Raw genomic sequence first — 13,907 nt, 5'->3', positions numbered from 1 at the left:
GAACAGCCCAGCAGAGCCATGGTGTTCCTTTAGCCCGGACGCTGGAGGAGCTGAGCATCTGGAGTGCTAAAGTCCGTGCCTGCAGCCTGGCTCAGGGCCAGCTCCCTCCAGTGCGCCAGACTCACCTCCTCCTTGGACCTTTGGTACTAAGGCTTCAGCTGCCACTCGGGCAGTGCGCTGCGGCAGCCTTGTGCCTGGCACGCCAGGCCGCCGGGGGCCGGGTGCGTGCTCATCGCTCCGGTGCCCGTTGCGGGAGCAGGGCTAAGGGGCTGACCCGCCCGGGTGGCTCACGCACCGCTGGCGGGGGGAGGAGGGGGCGGCAGTGCCCTGCTTTCACGGCGCTCAGGGGTGGGTACCCGAGAGCAGGCACTGAGTGGCCTCCAGTGGCTCCTGCGAGCCCTGACCCCCCAGTTCCACTGCCCGGAGGGGGCTGAGTGACACGTGGCCCCGTCCGGGTTCCCCCCACCTCCCACCGAGCCCCCCTGCCCATGCTGCACCCCAGCGCTCCCGGGAGCTGCGGGAATGACACCTCGGCGTCCCAAGGACACATTTCTCGCGGGGCGGCGCCCCACGGCGACTTTGTCCAGTCCCGCCCCACGCGAGGAGCCGGCGCGGGATCGCCGATTCCGCGGGGGCGGAGGGGGAGGGAGCCCCGGCAGCGCCCCCCGCGGAGCCCCGCTCCCCCCCCCCCCCCGGCCCGCCCCCGCCGGGGCAGCCCTGCCCCTGCGGCCGCCCGCGGCCATGTGCGCGGGGGCGGAGCGGCGCCGCCGGCCGGAGGGAGCCGCAGTCAGCGCCAGCCCGGCGGCCCGCGGGGATGCTGCGCTACAGCTCGGGGCTCACGGTCACCGCCACCACCCCCCGGAGGCCGGCCAGCGACGGCGGCCGCGCCCGGCGGAAGGTGCGCGGGGCAGCGCGGGGGGGGCAGCGGGGTGGTCCCACGGGCGGCGTCGTGGGGCGAAGCGGCTGTTTGACGCCCCCTCCCCCCCACTTATAGTTTATCTTCGGAACGTGTTTTTGTTTTTTTTTTTTGCTTTGGTTATTTACGGTGTTTTCAGGTGGTGCTTGCGGTGCGTGAAAACATCTTTTTGCGCGTTCGTAGTCGGTGCTGGGCAATGCAGAGCTCGGGGGTGTCCTGCAAGGCTTTTGGGGGTGCAGGTCCTTAGCTGGTGGGAAGCCTGCGAGGAAGGTGTGCGTGTCTTGGAGGTTCGCCCCTACTCCCCAAAACGCCTCTTGGTATTTACAGCTGAGAACTTGCCTATTTGGGCTCTACCGAACATGAGGAAGCTGTAATGATTTAGGTGGCAACGATAATTTAGTTTTATAATCAGTTCCTCAAATACAAAAATAAGATTTACTGATGTCTTCTTTTGTAATTTTCATAAATTAGATAAATAATGATGTATTAATCTGTGGGGAGTTGCTTCTAAAAAGTGGTTACAACTTGGGCAGGTATGGCAGGAATGTCTCTACAGCCACCCGGCTTCCAATAGCCCTTCTTTGCTGCTGTAACCGTGCTGCTAGCATTGTGAGGGCACATTCCATGTGTGAAGAAAGGAATCAAAATAAGCGACAAACTTCCTTACGAAGAAACACAATCATGTGCTCGTGATGCTTCTTGAATGATGCAGTGATTGCTTTGACACTCCAAAAATATGAGCTTATAATTGAAACAATGAAGAATGTCGTGTTTTACATGATAACAGGAGGGACAGGCTCTTCCACAGAAATATCTTTGGCTTTCATATAAAAGAAATTAACTATGTATGTGGAAAAATTAAGATGACTTGGAAATGATAGTTGTGTTCCCATCGAATTTTCCTGTTTTAGTATTTCTTAAGGAAGTTAAAGCTAAGAGAATTTGTGTTTAAGTGATAATTTTCTTATTTTCATCCCCATGGTTTATTTCCCAGGGACAATATAAAATGAACTGTATTTCATACATTCTCTTCAGAAAACTGATAAAAACCTAATTTGCGAATAAAACCCACTGGGAAGCTGCTGATCCTCTTTTATAGTGAAATGTGACTCCCTTACCGTGAGTTGTCAAGAGAGGGGAGGACAACAGTTAGAATAACTGCTGAATAAATGAAAGATGTGTGTCACATTCCTGTGTGCCTGTGGTCACAGGAAAAGTGCCTTTTAATTGTGTGGGGAACCTCAGAGTAGAGATTTCATAAGTGGAGCATGCTAATCAACAGATAAACGACCAAAGAAAGTATTTCTTCTTTGTCTTTTAGGACTGACTGAAGTTAAACACTCACTCCTTTTCTGCTTTCACCTTCAAAAGTCTTAAAACTAACATTGGGTCTTAGGCAAAGGGAGTGATTTTTGGCCATTGAGCTGGTAGGTTAGCAGATAGTTACTCAACAAACGTGTTAGCCCTAAACCATTCTCTTATCAGACATTAGAAAGATCAACAATATTCAGTTCTGGTGATGTTAGCTCTGAAGTTGATTTGAAGCTAGACCAATATTGAATCACATCTTCCCTGTGGAGGTACAGTAAAAAAGCTTAGAATGGGAGTGGTTGTTAGCAGAACAGCTTGTATGTTTCTGTTGCTGTACCAGTAACTTTTGGTTATTCTATAAAAACATTGCTTGTTCGTTTAATGTTAGCTCTGTAACTATTACATAGTTAATATGTTATATATAGTTATATATATATATATGTTATAATAATAGTTAATAGTACATAGTTAACTATGATCAATGCCTTTCTGGGTGCTTTGTTTTTTAGAAGGGGTGAAGAAGAGACTGAAGAACTATTCAAACTGAATCTGTTATCTGTATTTGTTTTAAGTTGCACCTACTGAATTGAGTAGGATGACAAACATGAATGTGGATTGTGGATCTGGGCTGTGAATTCCTAACATTTTTAACTAACCTAGATCGGTTTTTTTCTTAACTGCTCTATTGCGGTAGCTCTTATTTATGCTGTCCTACTAGCCTCTTAGAAATTTGGTGAAAGAGCATGTCTTCACCTCTTAATTTCCACTGCACTCAGCAAACCTTAGCTGTCCAGTGTTGTGCTGGGCTGAACCTGTCAGTCTTTGTTTTCCTGTCTCCATATTTTTTTCACAAATTATGTCAGATGAGCTTTGGAAGTACCGCTCGTGGGTTGTTGGTGTCAAAAAACTAGGAGTGAACATAAAATGTTAGCACAATTAGGATTACTGATATTGTTGGCTTCTCAAAGCTATAGATGCTCCAAATCAAGATAAAATCTGTAGTCTGGAAAATCTGATATCTGATTCTTCTACTCAGTATTTCTTTTTAAAAGTTGCGGTCACAAAGTTACAATGTCAATGACATACAGTTAGGGTGGGACCCATGTCTGTCCCCGTTTTTCTTCATTTATTCTTACTGTCAGTCAGCAGTTCAAGGAAATTGAATCAAAGCCTTTTTTCTGCTGGGGGAGTTCTCTTTCATTCTCCTTCCCACTTTCTCTTTGTGTAACCCACTTTGTTTCTGGAAATCACTCCTTCATCCTCAGTTGCACATTGTTCTGCTGCTGTTTGGCACTGAGTCAAGGCTCTTTCTGTTACAATTTCATTTCCATTTTAAGGCGTTGCTGCAGCAGTATTTTGCTGTTGGAGGAGGGCTTGCTGTGATTTCCATGTGAGCCTGCTCATTCATTTGGTCAAATAAACTTGCTGACAAATGGTACAGTGCGTTGTTTATTCAGGAAGCATTGCATAGCAAGAACAGTATAGGTGCAGTATTCATAACTGCTTCTGGAGGTTACAGGAAAAAGCAGTGCCTGTTGTTTTTCCCTTCCAGTGTTTGTAGTGTTCTTGATTTTTAACAGATTAGTCTGTAGTTCTGTCCTTGGGTAGAGTGCATCATTTGTGGCCCAGGAGGTGCAGGAGTGAATGGCTACTTTATAAGTTTGCTTCTGTTTCCCTAGGGATGCTAAGGAAGTCCTATTGTTATAAACAATAGCAAGAGTAGAGCCTGTGTAAGTTTTTCCTGGCCAGGAATTGTGTGGTACTTTACTACTGCTGTACAAGCCTCACTGGGCATAACTTCAAGGGTGGAATCCTTAGATGATTGCCAATGCCACGCTCTGTTTGGCATTTGCATGCAACAGGCTGCAAAGTAAAACATTAAAACTTTGTGTCAGAAATAATGCCAAAAATATTGTACTGATTTCAGGTGTTTTAAAAGTAAGGAGCTAGCATGGAAATGAGGAAGCGGGGAGGGGGGAAACATGATTCAGGGGAGTAATAGAGAACACAATGTGAAAAGGGCAAGAAAAAGTTTAAATTATAACAACCCCTTGATTGTACAGTGGTTTTATTCTCAACAAATTGCTGCTATTAACTTATATTTCTAAGCTAGTTATGATTTGATTGCCACCTGTACTGGGCTTCTGTTATTCCCTTCATAGTAACCCTGTAACATGTCAATTGCTGTAATGTGACAGGCAGTCATGATTCACTAACTGGTATACACGTACAGGGATAATTACTTATTCACAGTCACTGCACTGTGAATCTGTATGTATGTTGGCTATAATTAATCCCATACTAACAGGCAGGCCATTTGCCGGCTTCAGAGAATCATACACAACTCCATTTCTCCGAACTTTGAGTTGCCAGTCGTTATCTGTTTCTATCTATTTCAGGTATTTTTCATGTTTTCTCCTAACAGTCCTTTCATTCCTTTTAGTCCAGTTTTTCTTCATTTGAGATCACTGTAAGAAAAAGTTGGCCTCGTCTATAACTTCCTGCACAGCACAGCACAAATCCAGTTCTATTTCCTATTTATGGGTCTGGTCATTGTTTGCCTACGTGGAGGAGTGCCAGACCCTGTTTCCCTTCTCATTGTCAACAGACTTCTTTTAAGAGGAAAGAGCCTTGCTAAGCTAATAGGAAGAAGGAGCAGGCAGAAACTGAGATTAAATAGGTGAGAAAAGGTGGTATTAATTACCTTATGAATCGACGAACTCCAAAGTTGAGGAGTATTTATGTTAATATATCTTGATAACTAACTTGTAAGCAGGAAGCACTTCCAGCTTGTGCAGTATATGGGGAGAGTTTAGTGTTCTCAGAAGAAATACAGCAGTCAATCAGTGTCAAAAGCCAATGTGCAAGGATTCATCATTTCATTGTTTCAGAATTCTTTAGAAAATATAGAAAGCATAAACACCTTTTGTACTAAGTTTCGGGGAGTTTTTGTCACTTTCTCTGTGGCTTCTTCTAGATCTGCTAGCATACAACTGAATGATGAATTACTGGTGAGGAGTCTCCTGCACAAAAAGTAGTCTCCACAGATGTGTCTAAAGAGTAGGTTGTATTTCACCTTGATATTATGGACCTCTCTAGCCAGCTCACATATACTATAGGAACTTTATCCGTATCTCAGGACACTGTTCCTTATTGGTGAAAGGCCTTGCAGACCTAAAAGACCAACCTGAGAGAGGAAGATGGAAGGCAATGTGAAGTAGCTTTTTTTTTTTTTTTTTTTAATACAGTTGACAGCATACCAGTAGTCTGGACACTGTTGATTTGTTGTCTCAACAGATTTAAAGAAAGTCTGGAAGAAAAATAGTGACGCTTCTGCAGGTCTTTGTGGATAGTTCTTGCAATTGCTTTTGCTTAGGAAGAAGAAAAAGTTAAAGCTTGTTTGAAAAGCTGAAAAAGGTCTGTTGTTTGGCAACAGGGAAAACAGGAATCTTTGTCATGATGCTGAATGGTGCTCTGAGGAGGTTATGTTGTAAAAAGCCTTGAAAGTGAAGTTAACTTAATTGATATGAGAGACAGTTGGAAGAAGCAGATTATAAAATGGTTAAATTTGGGGTCTGTGAGAAGGAGTCTGCCGCTGTTCTCTGAATGCCTGTGAGCAGAACATGATTGCCATTTTCAAGGCAAAAGGAAATGCTGTAATGACTAAGATAGAAGCTGTGAGCTTGGGCAACTGCAATTGAAAGGTGTATTTCAGAGAGAAGGTACACATTCAGCATGACTGGAGGTAAGTAGCTAGGAGAAACAAGAGGGATCTTGATCAGATGAGATTCAGGGCTATAGAAGAACAGTGGTGATGGCCCACAGTAATCATGAAAAAGATATTTTAGACGTTTTGAGGAAGAGCTTTAAGAGCCCTGTTTGTTGTAAACAGACGGCTGGCGTTTCAGGGGAGGATAACTGTGCAGCTTCAAATCTGGACAGACAAATTTCTTATTTCATCATTTGCTTTTCTCTGTGTAGGACTTACAGTTGTTTTCCTCAAAAGTGTCTCATGAGTAGGACTAAGACTAAAGTTTTAACAAAGTTTCTTGTATGAAATGCATTGCTTTAAAAATGCCATTACACTGAAGATATCTCGGTCAAAAGCAAGGCAAACCACAACTGGGAATAAAAGATATCAACCCTATTGACCTGTTTCCTCGGCAAGAGAATGAAATTCTGAAATCAGATAGGAAAGAATTCCTCTTAAACTTTCTCTGAAGCATTTTATAGCTTAGATTTTACAAGCAACTTGTATATATCAGATTTCAGTAATACACCTGTTCATATTCAGTTGAATTGCAGTTCTGAGGTATCCTTGGATCAAATACTTGGTTATATACTGAGCAGAAGAGAGGCATTCACTCCAGAATACATTTTGTGTTTCCAAATAATCCCTTTTGAAGATTCGAAGTATGCCAAGACTGCAAACAAAACTGAGAAACTAGAAAATTATGTTCATTGTTCTGTTATCTCAGCTCTCAATGTCATTTATGAGTACATAAGAACATGTTGTTGACTGAAATGGATTTTTGCTATTTCAGTATGTAATTATGGGGATGCCCTTGAATTATTTTTTGCCAGCTAAAAACCCCTCCAAGCTTTAAAAAATAATCTTTTTTCAGTTATGTGGCAGAATGTAGAACATAGTAAAATAGAACTTGAATGTTAGTACGGTTTGTTCTGTAAAGCAAGTTATGAAAATAACTGTTTGTAACACTTAAATCTAAAAGCAAATCTTTGTTTTTCTTTCAGATGAATGTCTGTAGGTTACGCTTAACAGTACCACCTGACGACAGCTCACAGCCTGAGCAGGGAGCAAAGGAACCTGAAAGAAAGAAAAATGTAAGTTTTAACAATCAAAGTTAAATTCTGTATAAACAAGGAGTAAATATTACCATCCACAGAGGCTGATATTAGTTGTTTTGGGAGCCCAAAGCCCAGTGGTCTTGGAAGACTGAAGAACATGTGGAAGCTGAGCAAATCAGCAGAGAGCTTTGAGCCTGAGCCTTGGAGTCGGGGATAGCAAAACTGCATGTAAAATAGGACAGTAATAGAGGAACAGCATGGAGATTGTGATTTGTGGCTAAGGTACCTTTAAGATTTGATTATTTAATATTTATATGTTAAAGAGCAGAAAACTGCTATCGCTATCAAGAGCCAGGTCTTGCATTAAACAGGATCTTGATCCTCACGTGAAGGAGATTTTATGTTTCACGTAGGCAACAGGAGCTGGCTTGCCTGGGACTTCAATGTTTTGCTGTGCTGGCTAATTTTGGTAATGGGTGATGTACTCATAAGAAATACAAAATGAAGAATTTAAGATTGTTCTGAAGTGAAAGTGATTTGAAGGTCATGTGCATAAAAGGCTTCAGCAGGGCAATTTTTTTGTAGAAGCAGGTAGTATGCACACACAAAAAAAATCTTGCAGCTGCTTTGGTGGAGAATTTGCTCTTTAAGAGCCGTTTCAGAGCAATGAATAATGTTTAATTTGTCTTAAGGATGGAGTCTAAAATGGGAAGCTGGACAGGTTCCACAACTTTACCACATTTACACTTCTATAAACCAAAATCAAATAAGAAGTTGGCTAAGTTTACCAGACCCAATGTCTGTATAGCAGTTGGATTTATTTGAAGTAATTTCTTAGTGGTACTCAGAAGTAAAAGTAAATGTAGAATTAGTCTGAAAGACAAACATTTTAAAGCAATAAAAATAAATGTAAAGTAAAATGGTCAAGATAAAGATTCCTTCCGAGAGATTTCTCATGCTGGAATCTTGTATACAGTCAGCTTTTCATATGCTGCTTTGGCAGAGTAATAGGTCCTTGAGGATCTATAAATGTTACTTACAGAATGGATTAAAGAGACATTAATGCCCACTAATTTTGAGCCACCATTAAACAGTAATAATTCATTTTGTACAGAGGTGTTTAGTTGTAGCACTTAAAGCAGCTTCCCCCACCACTTACTCTGCCAGTCTCTTGTCAGTTTGTATCCGATTGCAGAAACCCTCAGAGCATATGGGCCCATTGCCCTAAGAGTAATATAAGTTTGTTTTTGAGGAGGGTAGCTATGGACTCATGGCTTACTCACTTTACTGTGCTGAGTAGCGTAATAATAAGAAAGAAGTATGAATGATTAGGGCTCAGATTATTTGTAGTGACTTCCTTATGTGACCAGTTTTTTTCTCTGTGGAACCTTGTATTTAATGAGAGCTGTATTTCTCCCCATAATACAAATAAAGGCAAGTGGGTTTTATATCAGATAATTTTAAGGAGAGGTATGAAAGGTAATAAATACATTATTGGGCTCATCTTACATTCCAGTATATTGCACAATGATTTTTAAGAGATGGGTCTTTTTTAAAGGGGGGGAAAAAAAAGTATGTAATATAATTATTGTATGTTCTGAGTAGTTTTCTAAAGTTCAGTGTGTTTACACAATTTAAAGACTTTTAGAAAGCATATATACAGCCTTCAGACCTAGATGGGATCTAATTAGTCAATTTCACAGCAATTAAAAAACACAGAATAATTGTGCCATCTACTTGTATGATGTATATATAATTGTACATCTACTTTTATGGGTTTTGTATAATTTAAAAAAATAGCCCTACAGATTGTAGAGTCATAGTGTTTAGGAGCAGCTACAAAAGTCACTGATCATGAACTGGTTTTTAGCTCATGTCTCTAAAACATGTAATATATTGCCTGTAGATTTTTATTGTCTGCGTAATGTATTGCTTTATGTATTTGAATTAGTTACACAGTAACTTAGAGTGCACACAGGACTTTTGACTAGTCATGCTGTGATACTTTTACTGCAAAATATAATGTAAAAAAAAAAGCATCTCCTAAACGCAGTGATCAGCTATCTCTGCTGATCCACCCATGTTCAACTGACTCAATGATAATGAAATTGCTTAAAACACTTTGAGAATAACAGGTTTTACAAATGTTAGATAATCCTTAACACAGTTCTGTGAGAACTGTGCCCTCTTTTTGTAAATGGGGATAATAGAACTTAGGGAACTGCTCAGTTTTCTGCCTTGTGCTTCACAATTTAAGGTCAAATTGTACAGCTTCACCAAGAATTAAATTTAAATCAAAATTAAATTAAAATCCAAAGCAGGTCTCCTGTTGGAATCTAGAGTTCTGTGCTGTCTTCGAATGCTGAGTATTAAGAAAATGGAAAAATGGGAAATGATTCTGATATTTAAAATGTACTAGTGTGACTTACAGAAATGAATTGCAGGTGTATTTGGGGACTGTACGGTTTTTGCTGGAGCACTCGGGCAGGTCAGGCAGTCTGAGCCTGGCCACCAGGCACTCTCCTCTTTGGGCAGGACAAGTGCTGGAAAGAGACAGACTCTTCCCTGCCGCTGCTGCTGGGGAGGGAGGAGAGCAGAGACCTTGCTGTGTCAAAGGGAATGCCAGAAAACTATAAATATACCATGCTATGACATTTGGTTGTAATCTCCTCTTTCCAATCTTTCATGAGAAGGAGGTGATTTTGAGCTGCCCTAATGTGACATAGTCATGGCTTACTGACTATTTGTCACTCTTCTGTATCTTTCTGGGGCTCGGTATCATTAATAGATGTTTCATTTCCAAAATCAGCCAGGGAACTGTACAGAAGCTCTTGCTTGTGCTGATCCTCCCAATAACTTGTGTGGGAGCTGATGTCAGACCAGAACTGATTCTTTATTGCTGATGCTAGTAGCTGTTAGCTTAGCTTTTTTCATCGCAGTCCAAGTTTAGCAGAAAATGTAGGCTGTATTTCATTAAATTTGTATCAGTATTAAGTTTCCAGATTGAATTTTTTGTTGCTATATATCCATGAAATAAAACCAAACCAGTATAAGAGACTAAAACAAAGTGATTGACCTGAGCAGTTTTGTTGCAACAAACCTGCTGCAGATACTACTTTTCTAGGAAGGCCTCTCCCCATCTTTTGTGAAAAACGGTACGCAGGTAGAATCTGATCGCAAAACCTGAAGGGGGAGTGAGCTTGTGCTCCAGTGTGTCAGGTTGGATGTTGTTATTCATATTTAGGGTATAATACCTTGAAAGAAGCATATGAGAACTGAAGTCACAAGTAGAGGCTGGTTGGTTGGTTTGCTTTTTACAGGCTGATAGCCTACTGCTAAATATCTCTGAATTGTTAGCACTTTAGAAAGAGAATCTGAAACTGTCCTGCTTTTGTTCCGTTACTTCTGTTAGTGATGGACAATGGATGACAGTAGTGTGAGGCTGTTTACTTCACCAAGAAGTACAGAGGAATATTGTGCTTGTCAGATTGTATGCAAAATCTGCATGTCCTGAAGCCTGCCTTGTCTTGCATAATAAAGGGCTCCCAGACAACTGTATCGTCCCTGTTTGGGATTGGGCTTATTTTTATCCATGTCAGTCCCTTTCTTCACTGTCATGGCTAAATTTGGAGCTGTCATTGGAAGCTGCAGCTAGGCATTTGAGGGCAGAATATGGAGATATGTATAGACAGGTTTTTCTTTTTCATTTGCACACATGGACAAGAGGATGAAAATGAGATAACACTCTAGAAATTTGTGTTACTTTTCTGTCTTTGTGGCTTTCAACATAGTTTGAGCAGTGTTTAGTCTTAAACTCTAATTGGTACTTTGGCTGTATATATCCTCAAGCTCTTTCATTTTCTTATGTTTTTAAAGCATCACAACCAAAAGGTGAAACTCTTTTTGCTTCCTAAGCAGGAATACAGAAGCATTGCAAACGTCTTTTTCCCCAGCAAAAAAGTAGGCTGTAAAGAAGCCAGAAGGGGAATTTGCTCTTGTGTGTGATGGAGAATATCAAGCAGAAGCTTGTGTCAGGCCTGGATCAAAGAATATGAGTGCAATGAACACGGGGCTGTTGTGCACATTGAATCTAGGACAGTGCCTATTTTCTCTGCTGATCTGCTGCTGCCAGCCCACTCCCATCAGCACAGCAGAAGTTGTGTCATAACAAATGTGGTTCACCTGCTACAGGTGGCTGATGTTACTGTTTCTCAGCCTCTCCAACACAGATTGCTTGATTTTTGATGTGTGTTAATTAAGCGACACCTTCATTAAAACCAGCGCTACATGAAGACCACAGAAAGAATTCCACTGACTTCTGTGGATACTGCTGTATTTCTTGTATCTTATTTTCTTTGTGTATAAACATTGGTGTTCTGTGCATGGATTGCATTGATTAGATACGCCTTTGTATAGCGCCTATCACTTCTGGGTTTCGAGATAGGCACCTAAATTCTACATTTCAAGGAGCTTAGAAGTTGGAATGTGTTAAACGAAGCTTCTTATTTAGTGTCATGGATTTAACAGCACTCATGTCAAAGTCTTGGCATATTTTCCCTATTTTAATACTATCTATATATGATAAATCCCTAAAGATAATGTGAGTTTCATGGATTGGAGAGGAATATGAAAAACTATGAAAACATAGCTACCTTTTGTTAGAGCACAGTAACTTTCTTTGGTGAGCTCAGTACTATAAATATGGCATTTTACTGAACAGGAAATATGTAACCTAACAATGTGAATGTTCCTGTCCCTTGTATAGCTAGTGAACAAGCAAAAGGTAACTGGATATTTCAGAAACCTCTGGAATGTAGCAGCTGAGGAGAAGATAAAGCCTTGCTTAACTGATATAGTTCTGCTTAAAAGAAGAGTCTTTAAGATGGTGTAGGTTAACAGAGGATCATGATTTAGCATAATTTTAAGGCCATATGAGTACTAAACTCAGAATTGTGCTAATCATTACATTAGATGTCCTTTTCCCTCAAAATAAGATACCTCTTCTGTTCTTCTGCTTCCAGTTTTGTGTCAGGGAGAAACTAAGGTATGGGGGTATCTGACTTGCACTTAACCTGATGGAGCTAGATCAGGAAGCAAATCATCCATCTGTGTTACTTAGCTAATGCCAATAAAACCACAGGTAATACAAAAAGCAGCTGACAGCTCATATTTAGGGTTTGTTTTTATAGTGTCTTTGCTTCACCCGTTTCATGCTACTTGTGCTGCTTCCTTGGACAGAGTCATAAACAGGATGCATGGCAATTATCAAGACTTTTGCAACCTCGGGGCGTAGGCTTCTGCTTTAAATATTTGTTAATTAAGTAAACAGTGCATTTCTTTAGTGCATGCTGTGTGATCACACTGTTCCTGCAACATAGACAAAGCTTGTTCCTGGAAGCTGCTACAGTATTCATGTGTGTCAACATGATGTGTTCCTGCTGTTACCTTGGGATAAGCTAAGTTTGCCTTTTCAGATCAGCAGGTCACATTCAAAGGGATTTTGGAGCACTATTTGGGGCAACAACTGCACTTGTTCCAGTGCAGCAAGGACACAGGCAGGTGGGGAGCAAGAACTTCCCTGTACTCTGAAGCTGGCTGGTATTTTAACCGTAAACAGCAATGGTTAACTAATCTAATGAAATGCTCCATCTTCAAGCACTTTTCTGGTTAGCTTTACAGTATTTACTTGCTCCTAAACACTTGTGTGTATTCACTTATTCTGTTATCATCACTGAGATGCCTCACTGCAGATCAGAGTGGAGACAGGTGAAGACCTTCTCAGAAAAACATCTAAACTCTGAGAGTGGATATGTATGGGATGTACGCAAAAAGAAAGGAAAACATTTGACTTAAACATTCTGTAGTCTTCGGGGATGTGGAAATCTGGAAGAGGAAACATGGGAGAGAGAGGACATAACAGGGACAAGGTAGAAAAGGAAGAAACAGTGAAGGGAGAAAAATAAACAAAGATGGGTAGAAGTAGCTTAAGAGAGAAGAGAAACTGGCAGAAAGTACATTGGATGTTTACTTAGTGACAGTTGTGTGGAGCAGTTTGAGAACTGAGCCATTCAGCAAGGCCTCCTTTAGAGGCAAAGGTGTAACATTAAAAAAATAGTCACCCAGCAAAGCAACCCATCCACCTCTCAGTCCTGCACTGAGCAAAGTTTTCTGATTGTAACCCTTCCTCTAAGATGAGACTGCATCAGGTTAGCCCTATTTTTTTTTGTCAGGGCATACACTGAACCTGAAACATTGAGTGGAAATTAAGAGTTATCAACCAGAGAAAAGGGCGAGTAGAAGGTAAACGTAGCTGGGATAGAACAGCAAGGAGAAAGACTAAAGACATATGAGAGCAGTTCTTTGTATAGCTGTTGGTTCACACAGCTTTATATCAAGCAAGAACTGTACTGAAATTTCAACAGGTGCTTGCCTGGGGATCGTGATAGGAAAGAGGAATAAGGAGGGCATAAACGCAATATCCTGTGTTTTAAGTATCACATAGTAGAACTGCAACATTCAACAGATGATGGAGATTCTTTTAATCTTCTGAAAGAGCAGTGACAAAGGCATCTTGGGAGGCTTGTGCAAATATAGACAACAGGCAAGTTTAGTATTGTTGCAAGTGACATGTAATCAGTCTGGCTTTGTGCAGACTTAATCCTTCATGTACTGCCCATTATGATGTAAATTCAAGTCTGTGCCATGGGTGACTTCCAGCTGCAAACCCATTGGTCTGAATTTGTGTCTCTGTCTTGGGGGGGGGGGGGGGAATAATCCTTCAAAGCATTCCTTAGGAATGTAATATTCTAAAAATAAGGAACTTGGTCATACTTTTCATACAGAACTCTGCAAACAGCACTTTAAACAATTC

At 41.2% G+C, this 13,907-nt stretch overlaps 1 protein-coding gene across 1 annotated transcript in view; it reads left to right on the top strand.

Annotated features, from left to right (window-relative positions):
* The first annotated feature begins 732 nt into the window (after nucleotides 1–732).
* LOC308067483 (myocardial zonula adherens protein-like) overlaps nucleotides 733–13,907 on the top strand; it is a 63,135-nt gene continuing 49,960 nt past the window's right edge. Inside the window, exons 1-2 of the mRNA XM_080396357.1 lie at nucleotides 733–898; nucleotides 6,983–7,072. Coding sequence (XP_080252483.1) covers nucleotides 815–898; nucleotides 6,983–7,072 — 174 coding nt within the window. The 5' untranslated portion in view covers nucleotides 733–814. The remainder of the gene's footprint in view (nucleotides 899–6,982; nucleotides 7,073–13,907) is intronic.

Source organism: Falco punctatus (genome assembly GCF_963210335.1).
Source record: "Falco punctatus genome assembly, chromosome: 7".
Classification (NCBI taxonomy): domain Eukaryota; kingdom Metazoa; phylum Chordata; class Aves; order Falconiformes; family Falconidae; genus Falco; species Falco punctatus.
Note: the sequence above shows the minus strand (reverse complement) of the source record. Positions and strands in the feature narration are given on the sequence as shown.